Below are 22,927 nucleotides of genomic sequence, written 5' to 3'. Positions count from 1 at the left end.
TCCTCTGGATCATCCAGATGGTCATTGGCAAACTTCAGACGGGCCTGGACATGCGCTGGCTTGAGCAGAGGGACCTTGCGTGCGCTGCAGGATTTTAATCCATGACGGCGTAGTGTGTTACTGATGGTTTTCTTTGATACTGTGGTCCCAGCTCTCTTCAGGTCATTGACCAGGTCCTGCCGTGTAGTTCTGGGCTGATCCCTCACCTTTCTCATGATCATTGAGGCTCCACGAGGTGAGATATTGCATGGAGCCCCAGACCGAGGGAGATTGACTGTTATCTTGAACTTCTTCCATTTTCTAATAATTGCACCAACAGTTGTTGCCTTCTCACCAAGCTGCTTGCCTATTGTCCTGCAGCCCATCCCAGCCTTGTGCAAGTCCATAATTTTGTCCCTGATGTCTTTAGACAGCTCTCTGGTCTTGCCCATTGTGGAGAGGTTGGAGTCTGATTGATTGAGTGTGGACAGGTGTCTTTTATGCAGATAACGAGTTCAAACAGGTGCAGTTAATACAGGTAATGAGTGGAGAATGGGAGGGCTTCTTAAAGACAAAACTAACAGGTCTGCGAGAGCCGGAATTCTTACTGGTTGGTAGGTGATCAAATACTTATTTCATGCAATAAAATGCAAATTAATTATTTAAAAATCATACAATGTGATTTTCAGGATTTTTGTTTTTCCGTCTTTCCGTCTTTCCGTCTTTCACAGCTGGTGTACCGATGATAAAAATTACAGACCACTACGTGCTTTGTTAGTGGGAAAACCTGCAAAATCGGCAGTGTATCAAATACTTGTTCTCCCCACTGTATGTAATTTTGGCAGTGCGGTGGCACATAATGGCCCACTCCTTGCAACAGACACCATTAGATCTTCAACATCCACCAGCTGCAACCCATGCTGGCAGGTTGAACCCAGGCGTAACATTGAAATTACGAATAAAATAATCATGATTGATGTAAATAACAATAATAACTTCACAGTGTGAATATAATGTATTACTTAACTTGGTATGACCTGAAAGTGATGATAAAGCAGGGATTATTTTATGGAAAAGTCTAAGACCTTGTGACTATCTCATTGCCTGTAGTGACACGCCTCGAGGCATGGCAAGCAAATCGCATTACTGTCGAACCTAGCAGGGGAAGGCAAATGCAGAGTTGAGATAAGTGCAGCAGATAATGTGTGTGTGAGTGTGTGTGGGGGGGATCGGTTAGGAGGGTGTACCAAAGGAACGGAGGAATGGTTATCACAAGTTGTGAAATTCAGCTCGGTCAGCTTGAGAAGTTCGCTATACAATGGGAATTGTAAATGTGTGAGCTGAAAAAAATTGTTGGTGTTCAAATGAAGGAGGAGATCGATGTGAGGGTGAGCTTCACATAGGGATTGGTAAAGAGGCAGCTGGGGTGGGCTGGGCACCTGGTGTGGATGGCGGAAGAGGGAATGGCAAAGAAAGCGGACGGGTTGATGGAGCAAGGTCGGAGGAAAAGAAATATAATTGGCTGAGACTGAGGTGGGAGAGTGGAGACAGAGTTGGCTGGGAATAGACCAAAGTGGAGGAATATTGTACAAAATGTGGAGCAGCAGCAGCTAATTAAAGAGAAATGAGGAGGTCGAAGAAGAAGAAGGTTTTTGTCGCGAACCTGTTTGCAAAACAGTTTTGGGCTTTCTTCAAGCTCCCATTGTTTACCGTTAGGCCTCATCACATAGTAGTAGGGTCAATATGCTGACTAACCCTAAAAAAAATTGCAAGAAAAGGTTTTATGGTGTTTTTCAGTCGTGTTTGGCCCAGAGAACAACATATCAAAAGTTGGCCAAGATTGGACCATCAGAAAGGTGTAAATATGACGTCAAAAAAGATGGCTGCCATTAGAGCAAAATACCTAATATCTTATCTGTGCATACCTTTGAAACAAAGTTCTCAACCACTTTAAAAGTGACAATTAACGATAAAACTTATTACCTTATAAGTACCAAAACAGGTGAGGTTGCTGGGAGTGTCCCAAAGTCGCATCATGACATCATTCATTGGGTCATGACGTCATGAATGACGTCATGATGTAATTTTATGTGATTTCATGGTAACTTCCAAATTTATGAAAACATCTTCACAAAAATAGTTTTCATCCTGTTTGATGATCAGATGACATCATAGATTTAATGATGATGCCGTTTAGTGTTGCATCCAGCCGAGCAGTTGCAGTGAATCATTTTTAGCAGAATATCAGGAGCAGGGTTGTTGTCCATCATTACTGGTGTGAGTTTGTTCCCTTGAATGTCCCAGCCCCATTTTGTAATGTCCATGTTATCACTCCGGCCCATCCATACCATGACTTGAAGATAAGTTCGTCTTGAGTGCTGTTTTGTAGCTGAAGTTGTGGGGGGCAATCTCTCTGGCGTTACGAATGTCTTTGCTGTCGCCACTTTTTTCCAGAGGTAACTGTGTCGCAATGTTGCTAGAGAGTCAGACGTTTTCCCATTAAACAATGACACCATTGCCTTGCAGCCAGCACTTTCTACAGCATCTTGATCCGTATTTGGAGCACAGAAAATCTTTGAACAGGAATGCAAGACAGAATCACCTTTGATGAGTTTTTGGAACACTGATTTTTTTCCAACCCCAAAGATTCTAGAAGTAGTATCGCATCCAGTAAAGGCATGGGCAAACAACAAATCAGTACAAACATCATCTCCGAGTAACTGCTTCAAAACCTTTATATTGTAGACATTCGGTTTCCCTTTGTCTGACCGAAAGCACGGTTCTTTACTCTCCATTTTCCCATGATAGAGAAGCAATATTAGAAGATTTGTATCTTCTCCGATAAGCGTAGTTGATTTGAAAGTGGACATTGTGACAACATGGCTGCTTTCACTAGATCCACATCTGCATCCCCCTCTGCCTGGACAACATGGCAGCCTTTTTGCTTCAGGCATGCTGATATCATATCAATAAGTGACTTTTTGTTCTTTTCATCAGAAAGGAAATCATCCTTCTTCCCCACAAGTTTAGTTGTCTCTGTAATGTTGACAGCATTTCTCACAGTTGTTGTCTTCCGTCGCTGGTGGGTGTTGTCCTTTGTGCTTGGTCCCTCATATCCATCGAATACCACAGTGGCTTTTCCATACAGTTCCACTGTAAAAGATGCATAATCATCGGCAATTGAACTGTAGGTACTTTCTTCTGTCCATTTCAAGCGATGTGGAAGGGAACCTCCATCGAAGACGTAGTGATCTGTCTTGGGAATAGACTGAAGGAAATTTGGAAAAATCTGAAGCTGATTGGAATCCTTTGTCTTAATATTCTGAAGATGTTTGTAGATGGCAGCACTGGAACTATAGGTGCTTGATCAGGAAGAATTGATGAACTTGCATGCCTTCAGTAATACCATCTAAAATCTTCATCATCATCAATTTGCCACATAATTGTGACATAATAAAAAGTCACGTCATGACGTCATAGATTACCTCATGACGTCACTTGGGTAAGCAATGTTCAACATAGAATGGCGAATTCACTGAGATACTGGTTTGAACAGTTTTAAACTATTTATTTTTATACTTATATGTGTAAAAACAGCTAAGATGATGGGATATGAGAAGAAATGAGGCACTTTTTAATAGTGGCAGCCATCTTTTTTTTTAACGTCAAAGTTTGACCCTTTCTGATGGTCTGATTTCGGCAAACTTTTGATATGTTGTTCTCTGGACCAAGTACTACAGAAAAAAAACATGATAAAACGTTTTCTTGCAATTTTTTTGAGGTTAGGCTGTTTATTTCATATTTTGATCCTACTATAGAGGCAAATGAGTAATAGGAAGAAGACGAAGACGAAGAAGACATGTTTTCAACAAGTGAATGTTGTTGAGTGAATAAAATGTGAGGAATGTACGAGCAGTATGTTCTAGTGGTAGAAGAAAAGGCTAGCAGTGATGGACAATTTTTTTTTTTACTTTGTGAGTTCCTGTTTTAAAAAATAATGAGGGTGTAACAATGGAGGGTATAACATCTGCTCTGTTTTTCCTGTCTGAAACCAGCGTTTGGTCATGGGTGATGGTGCCCTTGGAGAAACTGGTCCAAATAGTTTTAGAATGCAACATTCTTGTATCAAGACCAATGCAATATGACCTATCCTGTGAGAGATCCACAGTGAGCAGCAGGATCTGCTTTGTCGGCTTGCACAAATATGGAAGAGATTATATTGCTTCAATGTAATAATTATCTTGTGATGCCCCATCGATTGACCGTCTGAACACACTTCACCCAAGAAGACCTCTTGTCCGGTCTTACTGGATCTTCATCCGAAAGTGTTACGACCATTCGACTCATTTCAGGGAAGAAACAAGACACGGGACTACGGTCTTGGAACCCAAATACAACCGTTCGACGAGTGTAGTAAACAAAAACTAGCGGCAGATCCCGTGATCTAACACGAAGCCGTGCTCGTCAGATACGATTCTCTCGCGAGTCTCTGCAAAAGGCCTTATTTATTCTCCTTCCGTGTTTTCCACAAATCTCTGTTTATTCACTCTGTGTACATATGTCTGTATTCCTGCCTGTTTCTGCTGATAATGCTGCTGCGCGATCAGAGGAGAAGCGAGGTGAATGTGATGTCCTGCTATTGTCGTGTTTGCTCAGTTCTTGTCATTATTAAGTATTATTGTTATGAATATTTGGCTTAAAATTCCATTGTAACATCTGCAATAATAGTAGGACAAAGGGAAAATAATATTCATATCACATTGACAATTGAAACCGTGATCAATTTCTGCAATGCGAGGCAAACCAAGAAAAAGACGATGCAATTTCCAATCATTAATCAAATAATACCGATAAAGCGATAAGATTTCATTCTGAGAGTTTACATTTCATGAGAGGAATTACAGTCTACAAGTGAAATTACAATTACATAAAATCTCATTCTCATACATCTATATATTTGGCAAAATTAATTCGGTGGTCAGTGCTTTGTACGTAACCTTTCACTGATTTATATTCTATTCTGGTGTTCTGCCTGAAGACAGGTTCATGAGTGCCACCAACTAACGCCGGAAGAAAGGGCACCCGGTTTAACGTCCATCCGAGGGATGGCACACACATTGATAAATCACCCTCCCTGTGAAACACCAGGACAACAGGTTTTAGCTGGGTTTGGATTCAAACCCAGGCAAGACAGCTAAGAGTGAGTGTGCGTACCTCTAGGACATCCTGCCAGCCCTCTCGCTGACTTATGACTCTTCAAATCATGGAAATGTCCAAGGTTCCTCCCCGGGGTCCTGCCATACATGTTTTACCTTCAACCCATCACTCATTTGGCAATTTGCTGGCGTGGAAACGCACAAGTGAGACGATCACTGCGTTGCCTTTGCTTTGGTGTGTTGCTTATGTAAAAGGTGATAATAATATGTTCCCTTTCAAGAGAATTCAATGCAGGAGGAAGCCGTTAGGCTCATCAAAGCCTGCACCAATATTGCCAGCCTATGGTTGTTTGTCCATGCTCTATCCTTTTCAAATGCTGAACATCAAATAAGGAAGCACCACGTACCATTTATAAAGCCTTTGGCATCACTCAGCCAGGGTTCAAATTGCCGACCTCCCAGACTCAGAGCAGACGCTCTAACCATTATGCCACCGAGTGTGTTTGATCAGTAAGTCTGAAGCCTGACACAGAAAAACAAACGAGATTGATAAAACGTGGTGTTCTTTTTCGACATGTTTAAATGACTTCATCATTGCCAATTGTGGAATGTGAAATATTGCCAAAAAAAGTTTGTTACTTTTGTTACTTCATGCTCACCTCCAGGAACATGCCCCCATCCTGCTTTTGTCTAGCCCCCTTTGTCTCCCTTTGTCTGTTGTTTCGTGTTATTCCCTCCAGTCCTTCAACTCTGCTGCCCACTGATATCGAATGGTATCTGCCATACCCACTCCTGAGTTTGTCCGATACACTCAATTACCCCATACCCATTTTCTTCCCTGCCGCTCCCCTTCACACTGTACATTTTTGTCCATCTTTTCCTCTCGGCTGCTGTTCTCAGCCTCTTGATCTGCTCAGCTCACTGTTGTTTATATCTTCCATGAGGCTGTTGATATAAGAGGTGACGTTCAGGTGAGAACAGACGAGCAGGTAACAAAGGATAAACAGACAAATCGGGGCAAAGGGGAAAGAGCTGGACAAAGAACAAATACACACAACGGCATGAGGAAAGGAGTTGCAGGGAAAATGGGGGTGAGTGGAGTACAGTAAAGCTCAGGGGGTAAAAATGGGAGAGACCATGAGATGGTGGTATGGTAGTCATCAGCAAACATGAAATTCTGGATTTGGTGGAATCCAAAGATCTCAACATTGTTGGATTTTAACGCAACAAGGCAGAAGCACAGGGACTATTTCTTTCACATCACCAGCAGGTCGGTGGTCTCTGTTTTTTTTTACCGTTTCATCTCTGCTATTGCTCCCTCAGTCCTCCAACACTCCTTACAACTCCAGGATGCATATGTTCTTCCCATCACCCTCCAGTGGTTAAAATAAACTTCAAAAATCCAGACTGGCTGCACACCTCACCTACGTACTTTGTTCCTTGCTTCTCCTATTTATCGAAATGCCTTTCAGAGGACGTTCTTTCCCTCCACGAGTTCAATCAGGCAATGCAATGCCACCTCGTGTCATTCTTCATCATGACCCATGATCTTTATTAACCCCATTAATCCTTCCTAACCCAACACTCTTGCTGGTTTCAGTGTTTCCACCCCTTCTTTCTATATTCCTACCCTGTTTGTTTGTTCCCTTGCTGGCTGAGCTAAATTGTTACTCCGCTACCACATTGCCAGTTCAACCGTGCTCTTCACTTGTAGAGAAAAACCATCCTCCAGGAAAGAGCTCGAGGCGACAGACTAAGGAAGACAGTTCAACATGCGAAACAAGACAGGGCTAATCCATGAAGATGACTGTTATGGATATACGTGGGGGAAGGTAACAAGGTAAGGCTGTAACGAATTCGGACGTATCCTCTTTTTAATCCCAAATATCTATCTATAATGCAGTAGATGATACAATATATGGATGTGTGTGTGTGTCTATTTGTGTATGTGTACACGTCCAAGATGCTATTGTTGGCTACCATCTCCACATGTGGGTGGGTTGTCGTTGGCTGTTATCTCCATATGTGGGTTTCAGAAAGTGGAACGGAGCCCTTCCAGTTTTCAGAGTATCCACCTTCATGGATGTGTGTGTGTATATATATATATATATATATATATATATATATATATATATATATATATATATATATATATATATATATATATATATATATATATATGACTTCTTTCAACTAAAAGTAAAAGCCTAGATCGACTCCATTAATTTGAGCAAAAAAAGCAAGAGCAGACCCAGTCTCAGGCGACATTTCACCAACTTCACAGCCAGCTTCATCAGGAACAATAGAGGTGCTGATCCGGATTTCAAACATCAAACGGAGCCACCTATCCAGATTTCAAACATATTTCCCCTCATCAGGAAGGCATACCGATAAATATCTAAACAATGATGACCACATTCATCATCAGACGTCATCAAACATCAGACGCACCTCCTGACTGTTATGGTGAGCATCGCAGTGGACAGGAGCATAGGCGGCTCCGTTTGATGTATAACTGATGTGGACCATGTAATCTTTGTCTGTTTGACACAGTTGCTGGGCCGAGGCCTCGAGATTGGAGGTGACACTTTGGTGTAGGACTATGTCCAATGGAGAACGGGTAAGTGCTCGTCACATGCCACATGTTTCAATTTACCAGCCGATCACATCACGTGCCTTCTGGTTAAATGGCTTGCATTAGCAGGAACAATCATCTGGGTGGCAGAGGATGGTTTTTCTTTGCAGATTATGCAGTTTTACCTTGTGAAACATAATCCATGGCGATTATCAGCATAACAGTCAGGAGGTGCTTCTGATATATACATATACGAGGTCCGTCCAAAAAGTAACGGGACTGACTTCACAGAAATTTTATTCCAAAAAATATATTGAAATCACAGCTTGTCCCCTTCATATTAGTTTCCTTCCAGTCTCACACATTGTCCATCCTCTTCTTCCATGCTTCGATGCACCCCAGGAAGGCTTCTTCTGGAATTCTCCGGAGCTCCGTCGTCACGGCCCTTTTGATGGCCTCCACATCAGGAAATCGGGTCCCCTTGATCACCCCCTTGAGCTTGGGGAATATGAAAAAAATCACAAGGGGCAAAGTCTGGCGAATACGGGGGTTGCTCCAAAGTTGGCACGTTCCTCTCCACCAGAAACTGTCGGATGCTCAGGGCACTGTGAGCAGGGGCGTTGTCATGGTGGAGCACCCAGGCATTGTTCTCCCACAGATCCCTCCTCTTTTCCTGGACTGATCTCATGAGGCACGGCAGGATCTCCTTGTACATGAATTGATTCACTGTATGACCCTGTGGTAGAAACTCGAAGTGGACGATGCCCTTGATGTCAAAAAACGCGATGGGAATTACCTTGACCTTCGATTTCGACATCCTTACTTTCTTTTGTCTTGGTGATGCCAGACTTTTCCACTGATGACTCTGCCGTTTGGTCACGGGATCGTATTCGAATATCCACAATTCATTGCCAGTAATGACTCTCGAGCAGGTCTGGATCGTCCTCGAGGTGCTCGATAATGTCTTGACACACGGTGACTCTTTGCTCTTTCTGGTCCTCGGACAACAGCTTGGGGACCATCTTTGCGCATTTCGAGATTTTCAGTGCTGATGCTCCAGACAATGTCCTTGTTGATCCGCACCGTGAGTCGACGATCTGCATACACCATTTGCTTCACACACTCAATGTTGTCTGCCATTCTGCTCGTTGAAGGTCTTCCAGACCATGGATCATCTTCAACGTCCTCCTGTCCCTCTTTGAACCTCGTGTGCCATTCAAATGCATGTGTACATGACATCGTTTCTTCCCCGTAGACTTGCTGCAGCATTGCAAAGGATTCGGAAAGTGTTTTGCCAAGCTTGGCAAAAAACTTCAGATTGGCTCTCTGCTCACGACTCATAGCGCGACGACTCAGACTCATACAGAATAAGACAACGTGTAAAGCACGACCTGTAAAAAAATCACACAATGAGCACAATCAACCATCACCAATCATATATACTCGCCGAAACCCCGTCACAGACGGATTCCGTTCCATGAGCCCAATATGACAACCAGTGGCGGCTTTTGTAAGAGCCGGATCCCAGTCGATGTACTCCATAGCCTTACCTAATGAGGCCTACAAAACGTCCTTGTACACGACATTTTTGGTGTACACTACTCCTTGTGAAGAAGTCCCCTGATTTGTGCACGTGTCAAAACTTCTCAGGTCACAGTACCGACAAAAACGTGACGTGACCGCCAGGAGGAGCACAAAATTGGTCCTTCAGTATTAATACATAGATGCTTCAGATTTGAAAGTTGACTATTGCCACTATGTGCGATGCACTCTTACAGGTACAAAGTTTCTTTCAGTCCAGGTCACAGTACTGAGAAAAACGTGACGCGACCGCAAGGAGGAGCACAAAATTGGTCCTTCAGTGTTAATATAGATATATAGATTGCTGGAATGTTGCGAAAGATTGTGACGCAACCCGTTCATCCAAGTTGTGCAAGTGGAACACACAGCAGGTTCAGTCCCATTACTTTGTAGACAGACCTCGTACATATATATATATATATATATATATATATATATATATATATATATATATATATATATATATATATATATATATATATACATATATATATATATATATATATATATATTCAGCTTAAAGAATAATTTGCTGTACTTTACAGTGGGAAGTTCCAATACTACTCAATTTTTTCATAACTTGAAAGGATTCTTCAAAGTAGGCATAGCTGCATACCTAAGCATGAAGCATAAAATGGCCAAGAGGAGTGGGCAGATCAGCCTGGTGGGGCAGGCCCGTGTCGACACAATTGGCCAGAGGCTGATAACACCCATATGGGTGTAGTGAACGATGGAATATTATGGACAGTCTGGCAACAGAAAACCATTGTCAAGTCTGTACTTCAAGTCTGACTACTGTGCAGTCTTCACATCCTTTTTGTCCCTCAGTTCGTAATCAACCGAGTTTTAACAAGACATTTCATAGTGCAGTCAAAATAATATTATCCAGCATGTAAATACATTTTTTAAAGTACAGCATAGAAACAAGTCATAAAAAACATTTTAAAATATAAAAGTATGGAGAGATGCCAAAAAGTATGTAAACAAGGTCGGGATGGTCACAATGAATGAGCATGTGAAACCATCCCTACATCTTTCTTTGACTAATAGTTGTGCCTGCAAATGACACGAAAGAGTACATCTCTCTCCAATTGGGTGCACAATCACTACAAGAACTGCAGGGTCTACCGGAGTGCTCATCAGGTGTACCAGGCTGATCCACCAGCTGTCAGGTTGGACGTCAGGGGTGCTACAATCCCTGTTGCTGACCCTCCAATCAAATGTGGTCCACCTTCATTTGTGGAAACACAGGCTGTGGTGAACTGGTTGAAATGGGGTAAAGCTCCAGGGATCTGTGGCATCCATGCTGAACTTATCAAGGCTGGTGGAAATGCTGTACTGATCTGATATCTGAACTATACTCTGGTACTGAGAGTGCTGCGAGATGTGGTGGTCCCATCTCTGACTTATTTCCAGTTGTTACTGGAGTTCATCAGAGGTGTGTACTGGCCCCCACACTTTTCAGGACTTGTATGGACTGGATTCTGGGGCGAATGTCGGAGAGATCAAGCTGCGGTGCATCGTTTGGGAATGTCAAGATCTCTGACCTTGATTTCACAGATGATGCAGTCATCTTTGCGGAGATTCTCGATATCCTTTTGGGGGCCCTCGAGGTGCTGAATGAGGAGTCAGAGTCAGAGCTGCTGGGATTATGGATTTCCTGGGTCAAAACTAAGATCCAAGCTTTCAATGACATATTGGATGCTGCTGTCCTGTCTGTGCCTGTTTGTGGTGAGGATGTTGAGGTCACGGAGTGATTCACTTACCTTGGTAGTGTTATTCATGTCTCTGCTGGCTGTGAGCCAGAGGTCATTAGACGTCTGGGTCAGGCCTCGGAGTCATGGATTCACTGGATAATGGGGTGTGGATAGTGCAGGTTAATGTGTTCTATGAACTCTCCAATTTAACAAGGAGAAAAGACATAAAATGTTATAGCCACGTGATTTTAGTAATTTTCATGCACGGAGTTAAAGGGTTAGTCCTTGTTAACAAAATTTATGTGTATGCATAACTGTATTGAGTGGTCATGTGACATGGAAGATTGCATACGATCGGGCAAGAATATGTAAGTAACAAAATAGCCACAGTCGGCCATCTTGGATCTCATCTTGGAAAAAAAAATGACGTGCATATGTAAGCCATCATTGATTATTATTTGTCAGTGCATTAAGTTTGAACAAGAACATTAAAGGCCCAGTCACACCTTGACGTTTTAGCCAGCAATGGCAAAGTATTAAAATGTATGTAAAACGCTGGCTTACGCTGAACTTTTGATGTTTTTTTTGTAAAGATTCGGACGTATTCATAACGACTTGGTCTTATGCATAACGTATTAGTAACGGACACAGAACGTTTCGTTGTGTTATAGATAACTTATACCAACGAATGCTGAACCTGTTGTCGGCCTTCACAACCTATGCTCAACGATAGTCTAACTTATGCATAGCGCGCTGCACACATCGCCGACGATGACATGGCGTAGGTTATGAAAAAGCTGCCGCACAACGATTCAAATCATGACCGCCGCAGAAATGGAAGTGTCAACATCGCAGTCACACCTTGGCGATCTTGCCAGCGTATGCCGACCTCTGAAAAATGAGTCTAAAACGCTGGCGCACGTCGAATACGGTATGGGTAAGTTTGGTATGCGTGAATAGAACGCTAACGTACGCTATCATACGTCGTAGTAAGTGGAGTACGTCTTGTAATTTTGAACATGTTGAAAATTTTACGACGTACTTGCCGTATGACACACGCTCCGCATGTGATGGGAATAAGTTGTACGCACGATATGCGATCGTTGACACACATCGACACACGTTACTTGTAAGGTGCTCATAAGTCGAAACACGTCAAGGTAATGGTTAGCGTCAGTTTTCCAGACTCCTGGTTTTTTTTTTCTTCGGTGTGACGGTGTTCAGTGTACAGTGCGGTTATGATTTAAATCGTTGAGCGGCAGCCTATTAATTATATTATATTATAACCGCACTAGAAATCGAAGTGTCAAAATCACCATCATACCGAAGGAAGGAAGAAAAAAATAATAATAATAAAACCAGGGAGTCTGGAACACTGACGCTAACCATTACATTGATGTGTTTCGACTTATGAGCACCTTACAAGTAACGTGTGTCAATGTGTGTCACCGATCGCGTAACGTGAGTACAACACGTAACTCATAGGTTAGAAATAAGTTTCGGGTACGCTAAACATTACCTCGACGTGTTTCAACTTGTGAGTAACTCACAAGTAACGTGTGTCTACGTGTGTCAACAATCGCGTGACGTGCCTACAACTAATGGCCAGCATTATGTGGAACGTGTGAGTCATACGCTGGCATAAGTCTTAAAATTTCAAGCATGGAAAATTTGAGGACAACCGAAAAGTACGTTTAAAGCCAGCGTACTACGACGTATGGCAGTGTTTTTCAGCGTGTTCTCAATGTTATCAAAACTTACCCATAACCTATTCGACGTGTACCAGCGTTTTGGACAAATTTTCAAAAATCGGCATAAGCTGGCTAAAACGTCAAGGTGTGACTGGGCCTTTAATGCATGTCTGAGAAATGGTTGAGGACGTGTTCAACATCGGATTTTTTACAACTAAAATGGCCACCAGTCGGCCATCTTGGATCGAATCACGAAACAAAATAATGTTCCTATGTATACCATCATGTGTTATCTTTGTGCCAAGTTTCAACAAAATCGGTCCAAACATATCCAAGATATGGCTGCAGACAGACGGACGCACGGACAGACGAGACCCAATCCATAAACCTCTGTTTCAGATAAAGTCCAATGGGGGCTAATAATACAGTTGTTCCTTGTCATTGTCAAAATGTAGATTTCATTCGAGGCTATTTACATCGTTTCTACTGAAGAGGAGTGGGGGATAATTTTAGAAAAAAAATGAAGCAAAGACAAAGTTACAGGGAAGAGGGAGAAAGGAAGAAGATGAGTTACAGAATTGGTAAACAAGGGAGGGAATCCAGAGTTTCATTTTTTAAAATAAGTAATATGTACATGGTGGGGTGGCACGGTAGCTTAGTGGTATGTGTACTCACCTTGGAGCTATCTAGCCTGGGTTAAAATCAAAACCCAGCTGTAAACTGTCATGCTGGTGTTTTGCATGAAGGGTGATACATTTTCAATGTGTGCATCATCCGTGGGATGGACGTTGAGTTGGAAGACCGTTTACCAGCATTGGTTGTTGCTGACCGTTAAAGATCCCACGGGTGTCTTCCACAAAGAGCATGAGGGCTACCGCCGGCAACCTGAACAAATTACAAATCCCTGCCCTGACTGACCTACTGCTGGGAAGGTAAGGGCAAACTATCCAGCACAACCTTTGCGCAGAAACTGCTTCAGCATCGCCGATGCTCTATCAAGAGTACGTGCTACTTTCAAATGATTAACATGTAGATGGCTCTTTATCCCTTAACGACTGTAATTAATATCCACATACTTTTGAGGTTATCATGGACTTCCCAAGGGATACTTCACACACCCATACAATTGGCTTTCAAAATGAATCCTCTTTCTTTTGGTAAAAATGGATTGATAGCTTTCTATTGTCATAATGTTCCAGTTCTAAAATCATTCTGGTTATTAAATCTCAACCATCTGTCATGGTGTCAGTTCTGAAAAGCACTATGAATGAAGAACACTAAAAAAAATTGTCCGGAGGCGACACAACAGAAGATGAAGCACATGAACAACAATATCTTTGTTCAAGCAAAAGCTTGTCACATCCTGTACCGTTGAAGAGTTTTCTTTCCAATTATTTTTTTTCTTTTTGAGTGCAAAAAAGAACTCTCATCTTTTGTTTAGGATTCCCAATTTGAGTTGTCGAACTCGCTGAAAATTCCCTTCATTGTCATTCATCCATCTATGAGCGCACCTGACTATCATGACTGTCCATGCAGCATGATGCTCATGCGAAGGTCAGACAACCTCTTCTGCTCTACAGTCAAGGCAAAAGTGCTTTGTATGCTTACTTTAGGCACCGCCAGTGTCGCGTCTATGTGTGTGTGTATATATGTATATATATATATATATATATATATATATATATATATATATATATATATATATATATATATATATACATATACATATATACATATATACACTGTCAGTATTCGATGGGAAAAAAAGGTCAATTTTAAATTCCTAACCAATGCAACAGCTGCAAACATCTAATCTCGGGTGCAATGAGGACATGAGCCATGGTAGAAATTCGAATGTGTGAAGCTGACATACCTCAGATGCTTGAAAGGCTCTGCTCGGATCTGGGGAGTTTGAACAGAGTGTTCGAAAATAGCTCCCTCCGCTCCTGTCCATGTAAAGGCAGAGATAAAAACGGAGCTCTACTAATTATTGTTTCGACATGAATGGCAATACAGTGGTGAGTACAGAAGTGTACAAATATATCACACATCATTGCCCCCTCCTCCTCCCCCACTCAAGTATTGCACGAATGTCAGTGAAAGGCCACAAAAAGACCGTGATACCTCCCAGCTGTTGCGACTAAAACCGATGAAATGAACAAGTAAACGAGTAAACAAATCACAAAGAAATAAATAGGCTCTGACCCGAGAAGGCAGTAATAGCCTGATGATAGACTTAAAATAGATTGAAAGAATTCTTCCTGTTGTGTGAACAATGTTTGGGTATAAATGGACAAAGGTGCTTCAAATTTGCTGTCACCTCTTCATGAGATTGCAAGCAATTGGACAGAGAATGTGAAATTGAGGATGATTGATTTGTTCAGGCCAGAATTAGAATCTTGCAACCAAGTGAGGTGTACAAAGCAGATGAGATGACACTCCGAAGCTTGGGCAATTATTTCGGTCACAGAGCCAAGCACTCAAGATTGGGGTGTTGAGGGAACACTCAAAAGAGGAGGGGTTGAGGGTACACACCAAAAGAGGGGTGTTGAGGGTACACACAATGCGAATGAAGGAGGCAAAGTATTGTGAAATACCCTTCACACGGTAAAGTTGTTTGCACATGAACAAACAGCCAACGATTTTGACTTCATGGATTATAGTGTCAAGTGACCATATTATGTCCCATGGGCAGTCATTATGAAGGTCGATTTTTAATTAAAATGAACAGAAGTGGTTGTGTGGATATCGCATGAGCTCGTTAAGAGAGGATGGAAATGAAGGAAACAAAACTGTGAACGGCCAAGCAGGGATTTGAAAATGGCCCGAAAATTTGCTCTGTTACTGCGCATCTCCGGGGAGAATCACAGGTGTACTCTCAGCATCACGTTTTCAGCACTTTCTCTGCACAACTCACTCCAGGCACTCAAAAAGGTCTTCAGTACCACCAGCACGCTCCCAGTCGGCTCTCCCGGAATGAAGCCGGCACAGAACACCATCAATGTTATGAGCATTCTGCAGGCCTGAGCCAATAATGATTTCCTCATACGACTCTGAATGCTAAAGAAACAAAATGACAGGAAACGGAGAAGCAGCCATCTTCCCTACTCTTGAATTGAAAAGGAAGCTTCAACAATTTAATTTTTTTTTTTTAGAGGTGCAGACACAGGATTAGCTTCAATGGTTTCGAAACGCAATTTCCTGTGTGGGAAATTAATCGTGGCGAGATCACGGGACTGAATTAGCACAAAATTACCTTCAAATCCGTAAATGTCAGATTACGAGCCACGGAGATTAATTTTCCAATGGAGCGAAGAAACCTTCAAAAACCTGGAGACGTGCTCTTGAGCCGGGATACGAGAGTGTGTAAACCGCGGCTCCGAGTTGATGAGAAATGGTTACAAGTCGAGGACCCGAAAATAATCACGACATAATTTGGACACCTTCGTGTGTTCCGCCACAAAGTGATGACGCAAAAACAATTTTCATTCGTGAAAATAACTCTGGATTGCAGCGATTCCATCAATTGGACAAACATCTTCAAGTTTCAAGAACCGACAAATTGCTATTGACACGATCAGTCCTTCTCTCTCAATTTCAGTGCAAAAAAGGGGGGGGGGCAAAAGGGAGAGGGGGAGGTGGGAAATTAAAAAAAATTAAACAACATTCAAGTCGATCTCACACTCTGCCTCTATATCTCTCCATCTCTGTTTATCCTCCATCCTGGGCCTGTCTTTATTGTTGTCGACCCAAGTCACGAGGAAATTGTCATTCCTCGAGTTGTTAAACTTTACGCAGAGTTTACGCGACTTGTAAACATCCATATTGTGCTGCAAAGTTTCACTGCTGCTGGAATCTTTCGCTTTTTACGTGTAAGTGGTCATCGAGTGTCACTAGACTTGACGGGACGAACTCGTCCACTGCAGGATTAAGGCCTCCCTTCTTCAGCATGGCCCACTCTTCTATTCAATGCAATTTAAGGCCCTGGTACTGTGATGCATTTTTCAATTTCATCTTACCATCTGATCTTTGGTTTACAACAACTTCTTTCAGGCACTTCTGTGAGGTTGCCATTTCCTAATTCTTGCTGTCCACCGGTTGTCGGTTCTTGCTACATGTTCAGCCCAGTCGCATCTATCAAATCGTGCCACAGCCAATCCCCTTTCCAACATTCAGCCATCAGAGGCAATCCCCTCTCTGACATGATCGGAAATGATATGCGAGTACTGTCATACTACATTTACAAGTGCCAATTTCAGCTATTCGCCCTCATGTCATTTCTTTTTGTCTTTACCAACATGTCTTCTGATTTGCTCTTCCTGTTTCTCTCAATCTCTGTGTCTCTGTCTCTGTCTCTGTCTCTGTCTCTGTCTCTGTCTCTGTCTCTGTCTCTGTCTCTGTCTCTCTCTCTCTCTCTCTCTCTCTCTTTCTCTCTCTCTCTCTCTCTCTCTCTCTCTCTCTCTCTCTCTCTCTCTCTCTCTCTCTCTCTCTCTCTCTCTCTCTCTCTCTCTCTCTCTATCGAGATGACCTAATAAAGCCAGACCAAATGTCCATCCGTCCGTACGTCCGTCCGTCAACAATTTTTCTTTCCGATCTTGATGAAACTTAGTATGTAGGTAGAGGTCGATGTGAGTGTTGCACAAAGATATAACTTTTGTCCGGGTTCAAGGTCAGGGTCAAGGTCACGTAAGTTATAAAAATCTCCATTTTCAAAACCTATCTAGTCTGCCATTGTACAAGATATTCGGCAACTGTTTATTGATTATGATAGTAAAAAATATTATCTTGTATCTAACCGGACAGATTTTTGAATTTTCGTCCCTTTTGGCCGCCACGTAACCTGGAAGATGATCAAAAACACCTCCCGGTACAAAGAAAACTTTTTACTTCCGATCTTGATGAAATTTGGTATGTGGGTAGAGGTCAATGAGTGATACCCAACGACATATTTTTTTCCCGGATTCGAGGTCAGGGTCAAGGTCACGAGGTCACTAAAGTTGTGAAAGTTGCCATTTTCAAAACCTATCTCGTCTATCAGTTTAGGAGATATCTGGCAACGGTTCATCGATTATGATAGTAAAAAACATTATAGAGATGACCGTCACCCCCACACGGGGGTAATTTTTTTTTTTACTTCCACCTCTGTTTTCCAGTAAAGGAGGTTTAAAGTTGAGTTGGATAGTTATGTGTAGAAAAAAAGAGGTGGTGTACATGGATATTGGCAGGAATGGTTGGTAGTTCACTTATGGATGGGTAATTGTATGAATACGCCTGGTGTTGGCTTAATGGTTAGGGTGGTGGGCTTGGAATCCTAGGATCCTGAGTCCAAATCTCACTTTCTTTTGAATTAATACCAGGTGGGGTTGACGATGCTTGTCATCCTTCTGAGGTTGGCAAAATGAGTGCCAGCTTGCTGGTATCCTGCGTCAGAGTGGTGACCTGTCCAGGATTGTGCCCAATAGCCCAGGAGACTGCTTAGGCAGCACCAATGCTCTGCACAGAGTGTGGTTCCAATGGATGGATGGATGGAATTGTATAAATGTGTAGTGATTGTGGTTTGTGGAAAGGTGTCATCAAAAGGTGAATGTGCCATCTGTGTTTGTCATTCCTCATCCGCTAAATGTATTCGCTCCTCCTCCCTCCCGGTCAAACAGTTTATCAAAGTTAAGTTGATAAACCGATAGACTTAATTAATGTGGTGTTGATGTAGCAATGGTTTTATGGGGGAAATGGCTCATCGTGCATCAAAGTTCCTTGTGTATAGTTACTCAGCTCGTGAAGTGATCAGCAGGATTAAGCAATTGGTTCCATTAAACAAATGTCAGTTTATCATGATACTAGCAAAGGTAACTGGCATTGCCCGGCAATTCTGGGTCCCTCCGCCCACCCTTCTCTCTCTCCATCCTTCCACCCTTCCCTTGCCTCCTTCTGCCCACCACCCTCATTCCTATCACCCCTTCCTCTCCCTCCACCAGACGGTTGCCATTCCCACTGCATGAGTCGCATTAGCTTTCGCTTGCTTTAAAATTATTGTTGTTGCACTCAATGAAATTACACTTCGTGCATATTCGTTCATGTTTTGTTCACTCAATATAAATGTCGGAACAGGAGAAAAAGTTCAGTTTAATGCTTTGGCAATTTCACATGTTGTTGTGTGAGTATGGAGAAGATGGAAGCATACGACGTAGCCTTCTTTAAATAAATACGCTTACACACTTAGTTATAAGAAATCGGTAATTTCCTAACATTTGCAGATTTCACTTCAGATTTCGACTCTTATTTAATCCACCAGATCCGATCCTCAAATCTGAAATTATATTTTCATTATAAACTTTAATTAATCCCTGAGAGTATGTCATGTTTCAAGGCATTTTTAGTAGACCGAATGAAAATGGCAGGCAGCTAAGAACCATGCGAGGTGAAGTTGAGCTGACCAAGGATAAGCCTTTCATGAAGGTAAGCCATTAATTATCTTCAAGAGGGGATGTTTAATTTACCCAAACGCTCAGTTTCCATTCATACACTCCCTTGGAGTTCCCTAAATATACAAGCAAAGTTTAGAGCTGCTAGGTTTCATGGTTTTGGAGTTATGGAGGTGAGACACTGACTGACACACACACACACACACACACACACACACACACACACACACACACACACACACACACACACACACACACACACACACACACACACACTATTATTATAGATAATGTCTCCGCACGTATACGAATGGTGGTTATCTCCACACATATCCGGATGGTGGTCATCACCGCACTTTCCCTGACAGTGGTTGTTTCTATATGGGTCTGGATGGTGGGTATCTCTGCACGTATCCGAACGGTGGTTATCTCCACACGTATACGGATGGTGGTTATCTCTGGATGTATCCGGATGGTGGTTATCACCTCACGTATCCGGATAGTGGTTATTTCCACATGTATCCGAACGGTGGTTATGTCCAGATGGTAGTTATCTCCATATGTGTCTGGACGGTTGTCATTTCCGGATGGTGGTTATCTCTGGACATGTTCAGACAGTGGTTATCTCCAGACATGTCTGGATGGTGGTTATGTCCAGATGGACCCTCAACTCACACTGCTTTACCTTGCCCTCCCCGAACGCTGCCTTCCCTTGCCCTCCCGTCACACTGCCTTCCTCTCCCATCCTCTCACACTTATTTCCACTCCATTCATGCTGTCTTCCCTTCCATTCCCTCACCCCTCCTCACTCCCCACCCCTCCTTGCTCCCCTCTCCTTTCTCGCTCCCTCCTCCTTCCTCGCTTCCCTACTCCTCAGTCTTCCTACCTCCTCGCTCCTCCACCCCTCTCTCTCCTCCCCATCATTTTCTTCAACCCCCCCCCCCACCTTCGTATACCCATCGTCTGTATGGTGGTTATGTCCAGACGGACCCTCCCCTCATACTGCCTTACCTTGCTCTCCCCTCACTCTGTTCTCCCTTGTCATATCTGGATGGTGATTATGCCCGGATGGTGGTTATCTCCACACGTATCCGGATGGTGGTTATCTCCACACATATCCGGATGGTGGTTATCGCCGCATGTATCTGGATGGTGGTTATCTCCACACGTATCTGGATGGTGATTATATCCAGCCGGACCCTCCCCTCACATTGCCTTACCTTGCCCTCCAATCACGTTGCCTTCCCTTCCATCACCTCTCCTCACTCTCCCCACCTTCATCATTCCCCCACACCTCCTCGCTTCCCCCTCCTTCCTCACTGCCCCACCCCTCCTCGCTCCCCTCCTTCCTCGGTCTCCCTCCATCCCCTTACCCTACCCTCCTCTCTCCCAAAGTCTCGTTATGAGTCGGTTACGAATCTAATGCCTCATGCATTCTTCAAACATTCTTTAAAGGCCAATGAATATCCAATGGAGGAATCTCTTCCACCAGTAAGAAAATAAATAACTGTTCTCTGCTTCGTATGCACATCCAGTGGGGCCGCCATTTTGAGAAGTGGTCTGATGCTTGTCACATGACCAATCACAGTGCCACTGAACTTAAAATGGGCGAGAGATACAAACCTTTCATTGTGATCTCGCGTAGCTTTCCTACGACGCTTTGCCTACGAACTGAAAAATAAGAGGCGTTACCTTCGTCCCAACCGTTGCACAATTTCGCTGCGCATTTACAATGAAAGCTATGACCAATTTTGGCCCATTTGTCGGACTTGCCACTTGGACACGAGTTATGCTTTTACAATGGAAATAACATAAGGTATGCAAGTGACATTGGATGGATAGGTGGTAGGAAAGATCACTGGCAATTAATGATAACAAAGATGAGAGAACGGGTAAGGTTACAAACAGCCAACAACGACCAATTTTCTTGAGAGAGTTGAACTATTCATCCGATTGCTGGTTTTCCCTCGTCATCTAAAACTACAAAGCTCATGCACGAAAGCATATTTGCCAATGAACTATCCTGCCACCCATAAAATTACTTATCGGAGTCATGACATCAGAAAAGGTAAACAATTCAGGCCATTAAATGGCATAATAAATCAAGAGATAACGAAAAAAGAAAGAGAGACCTTATCTGATACTTCTGAATTATTTCTGCACCGATAAATTAGCAACTATCAATATGCAGCTGAAAAGCTACTTTAAAAATGGCAAATAAAATTAATGAGACAATTAGCAACGTCTGGCCAACCACATTTATCAAGAATTAAACAACATAATTATTTCGGAGTTAATAATCAAGATAGTAATTAACAACATTAACAAAGCACCGCAGTAATCTGCGCTTGTATATTTGTCAAGCACGCAAATTAAAACAAGAAAAAGAGCAATCAGAGATTGCAGATCCTCACCAGGACTTGTTTTTTGTCATGTTTGTGTAGTTTTGTGTGGTGTTTGTGTACCGGTGTGTTATGTAAGTAATAATAATAGACATAACTTGAACTGCCATTTTATAACTGCGAGCAGTGATGACCGGGTACCAAGATGTGCCGCTTTGATGCAACCACGCTTTGAACGGACACCTGACCCTGACCCCCTGACGTTTATTATTATTCAACTGGATTCAAAATGGGATTAAAATAAATTAAATTCAAATCAAATGGAAGACCAAATCGGTACAGTCCTCCATTGGAGTAATCAGAAGGAACCCGAACATGCAAAGAACAAGGATGAAGTCATCAGGAGGAACCCGGATAGGATTCGGGTTTCATCTGCTACTCCTCTACCCTCAAACCCATCCAAGCAACTACAGCCAAGTGAACGTTATTTAAAAATAAATAAATAAATAATAACCCAGATAAAAAATAAATAATTCTGGCTGCCAGACCATGCGTCTGATCAGGTTGAAATTTTAAACATATATTCCCCATTTAATACTACTAGATCATAATTGTGAAGTTTCATGTCGATTGATGAAGTGGTTCAACAGAAGGAATTTTAAAAAAGACTTTCGTTCAATCCAATATAGCTGCCAGACCACATAACCTATCAATTATTTGTGAACACCCTGGTATCCCCAAGGCTTGGGAAACATTTGTGTGAAGTTTCGCCTCGATCTGTCCAGTCGTTCTAGAGAAGAAGATATTAAAAAATTTTTTAGGGGAATTGCAATCAATCCCTCTCCTCTGGCGAGGGTAATGATCAAATTTTGGATCTGCTGGGAATCACAAAATGACAAACATAATGCCAGAGTGAAAGAGAGAGAAAAACAAAGCCATGATTATTAAATGAGCATTTCATTATTAGATCATCTTTGTTCCCTGCTTTCCTTCCTGAAAGTCCCTGTAATGTCCACCTTGCATACCCCGTGTTTCCCGCCCAATCCCTCTCCCTTCCACAGATCTTCTCATGTCTTTTCCTCACTGTTGTCCTTCATCTACTGCCCCTCTTGTCTCATGCCCCCCCTTGCTGTGCATTGTGTGTCAGCTCTCATACGAGCCTCGACAATGCATACTAAAAAAAAAAATAAGGATATATGCCTTTGCTGATTGTTTTGTGTTGCGTTGTTTGGTTTGTAGGGCGGTTTCTGCGATACATTTCTCAGCTCCCTCGGACACACAAATAAAGTAGAAAGACACTCAGTGGAGTGCACACATCCACCAGGCTGAACAGTTTACATTTTGTATCCCACTGATAGGCCGGATCTGCATCCGTACCTGAACTAAAATCTAATTGGCTTGTTCTTGTCACCTACCCAACTCATCTACAAAGTTTTGTCCGAATCCGTCAGCAATTTTTTGAAATATCATGCTATATATCGTTT

General features: G+C 42.6%; 1 protein-coding gene across 4 annotated transcripts in view; it reads right to left on the bottom strand.

Annotated features, from left to right (window-relative positions):
* The window catches only part of LOC147011083 (delta-sarcoglycan-like), a 335,437-nt gene that overhangs the window by 53,790 nt on the left and 258,720 nt on the right, over positions 1-22,927 (bottom strand). For all 4 annotated transcript variants that reach the window (XM_085858759.1, XM_085858760.1, XM_085858758.1 and 1 more), the window contains one exon: positions 14,553-14,625. In XM_085858759.1, coding sequence (XP_085714885.1) covers positions 14,553-14,625 — 73 coding nt within the window. The remainder of the gene's footprint in view (positions 1-14,552; positions 14,626-22,927) is intronic.

Source organism: Eptatretus burgeri, chromosome 16, assembly GCF_056783735.1.
Source record: "Eptatretus burgeri isolate ZD-2024b chromosome 16, Ebu_testis_v1, whole genome shotgun sequence".
NCBI classification, from domain to species: domain Eukaryota; kingdom Metazoa; phylum Chordata; class Myxini; order Myxiniformes; family Myxinidae; genus Eptatretus; species Eptatretus burgeri.
The sequence above is the reverse complement of the archived record's forward strand: the minus strand, read 5'-3'. Positions and strand labels throughout refer to the sequence as shown.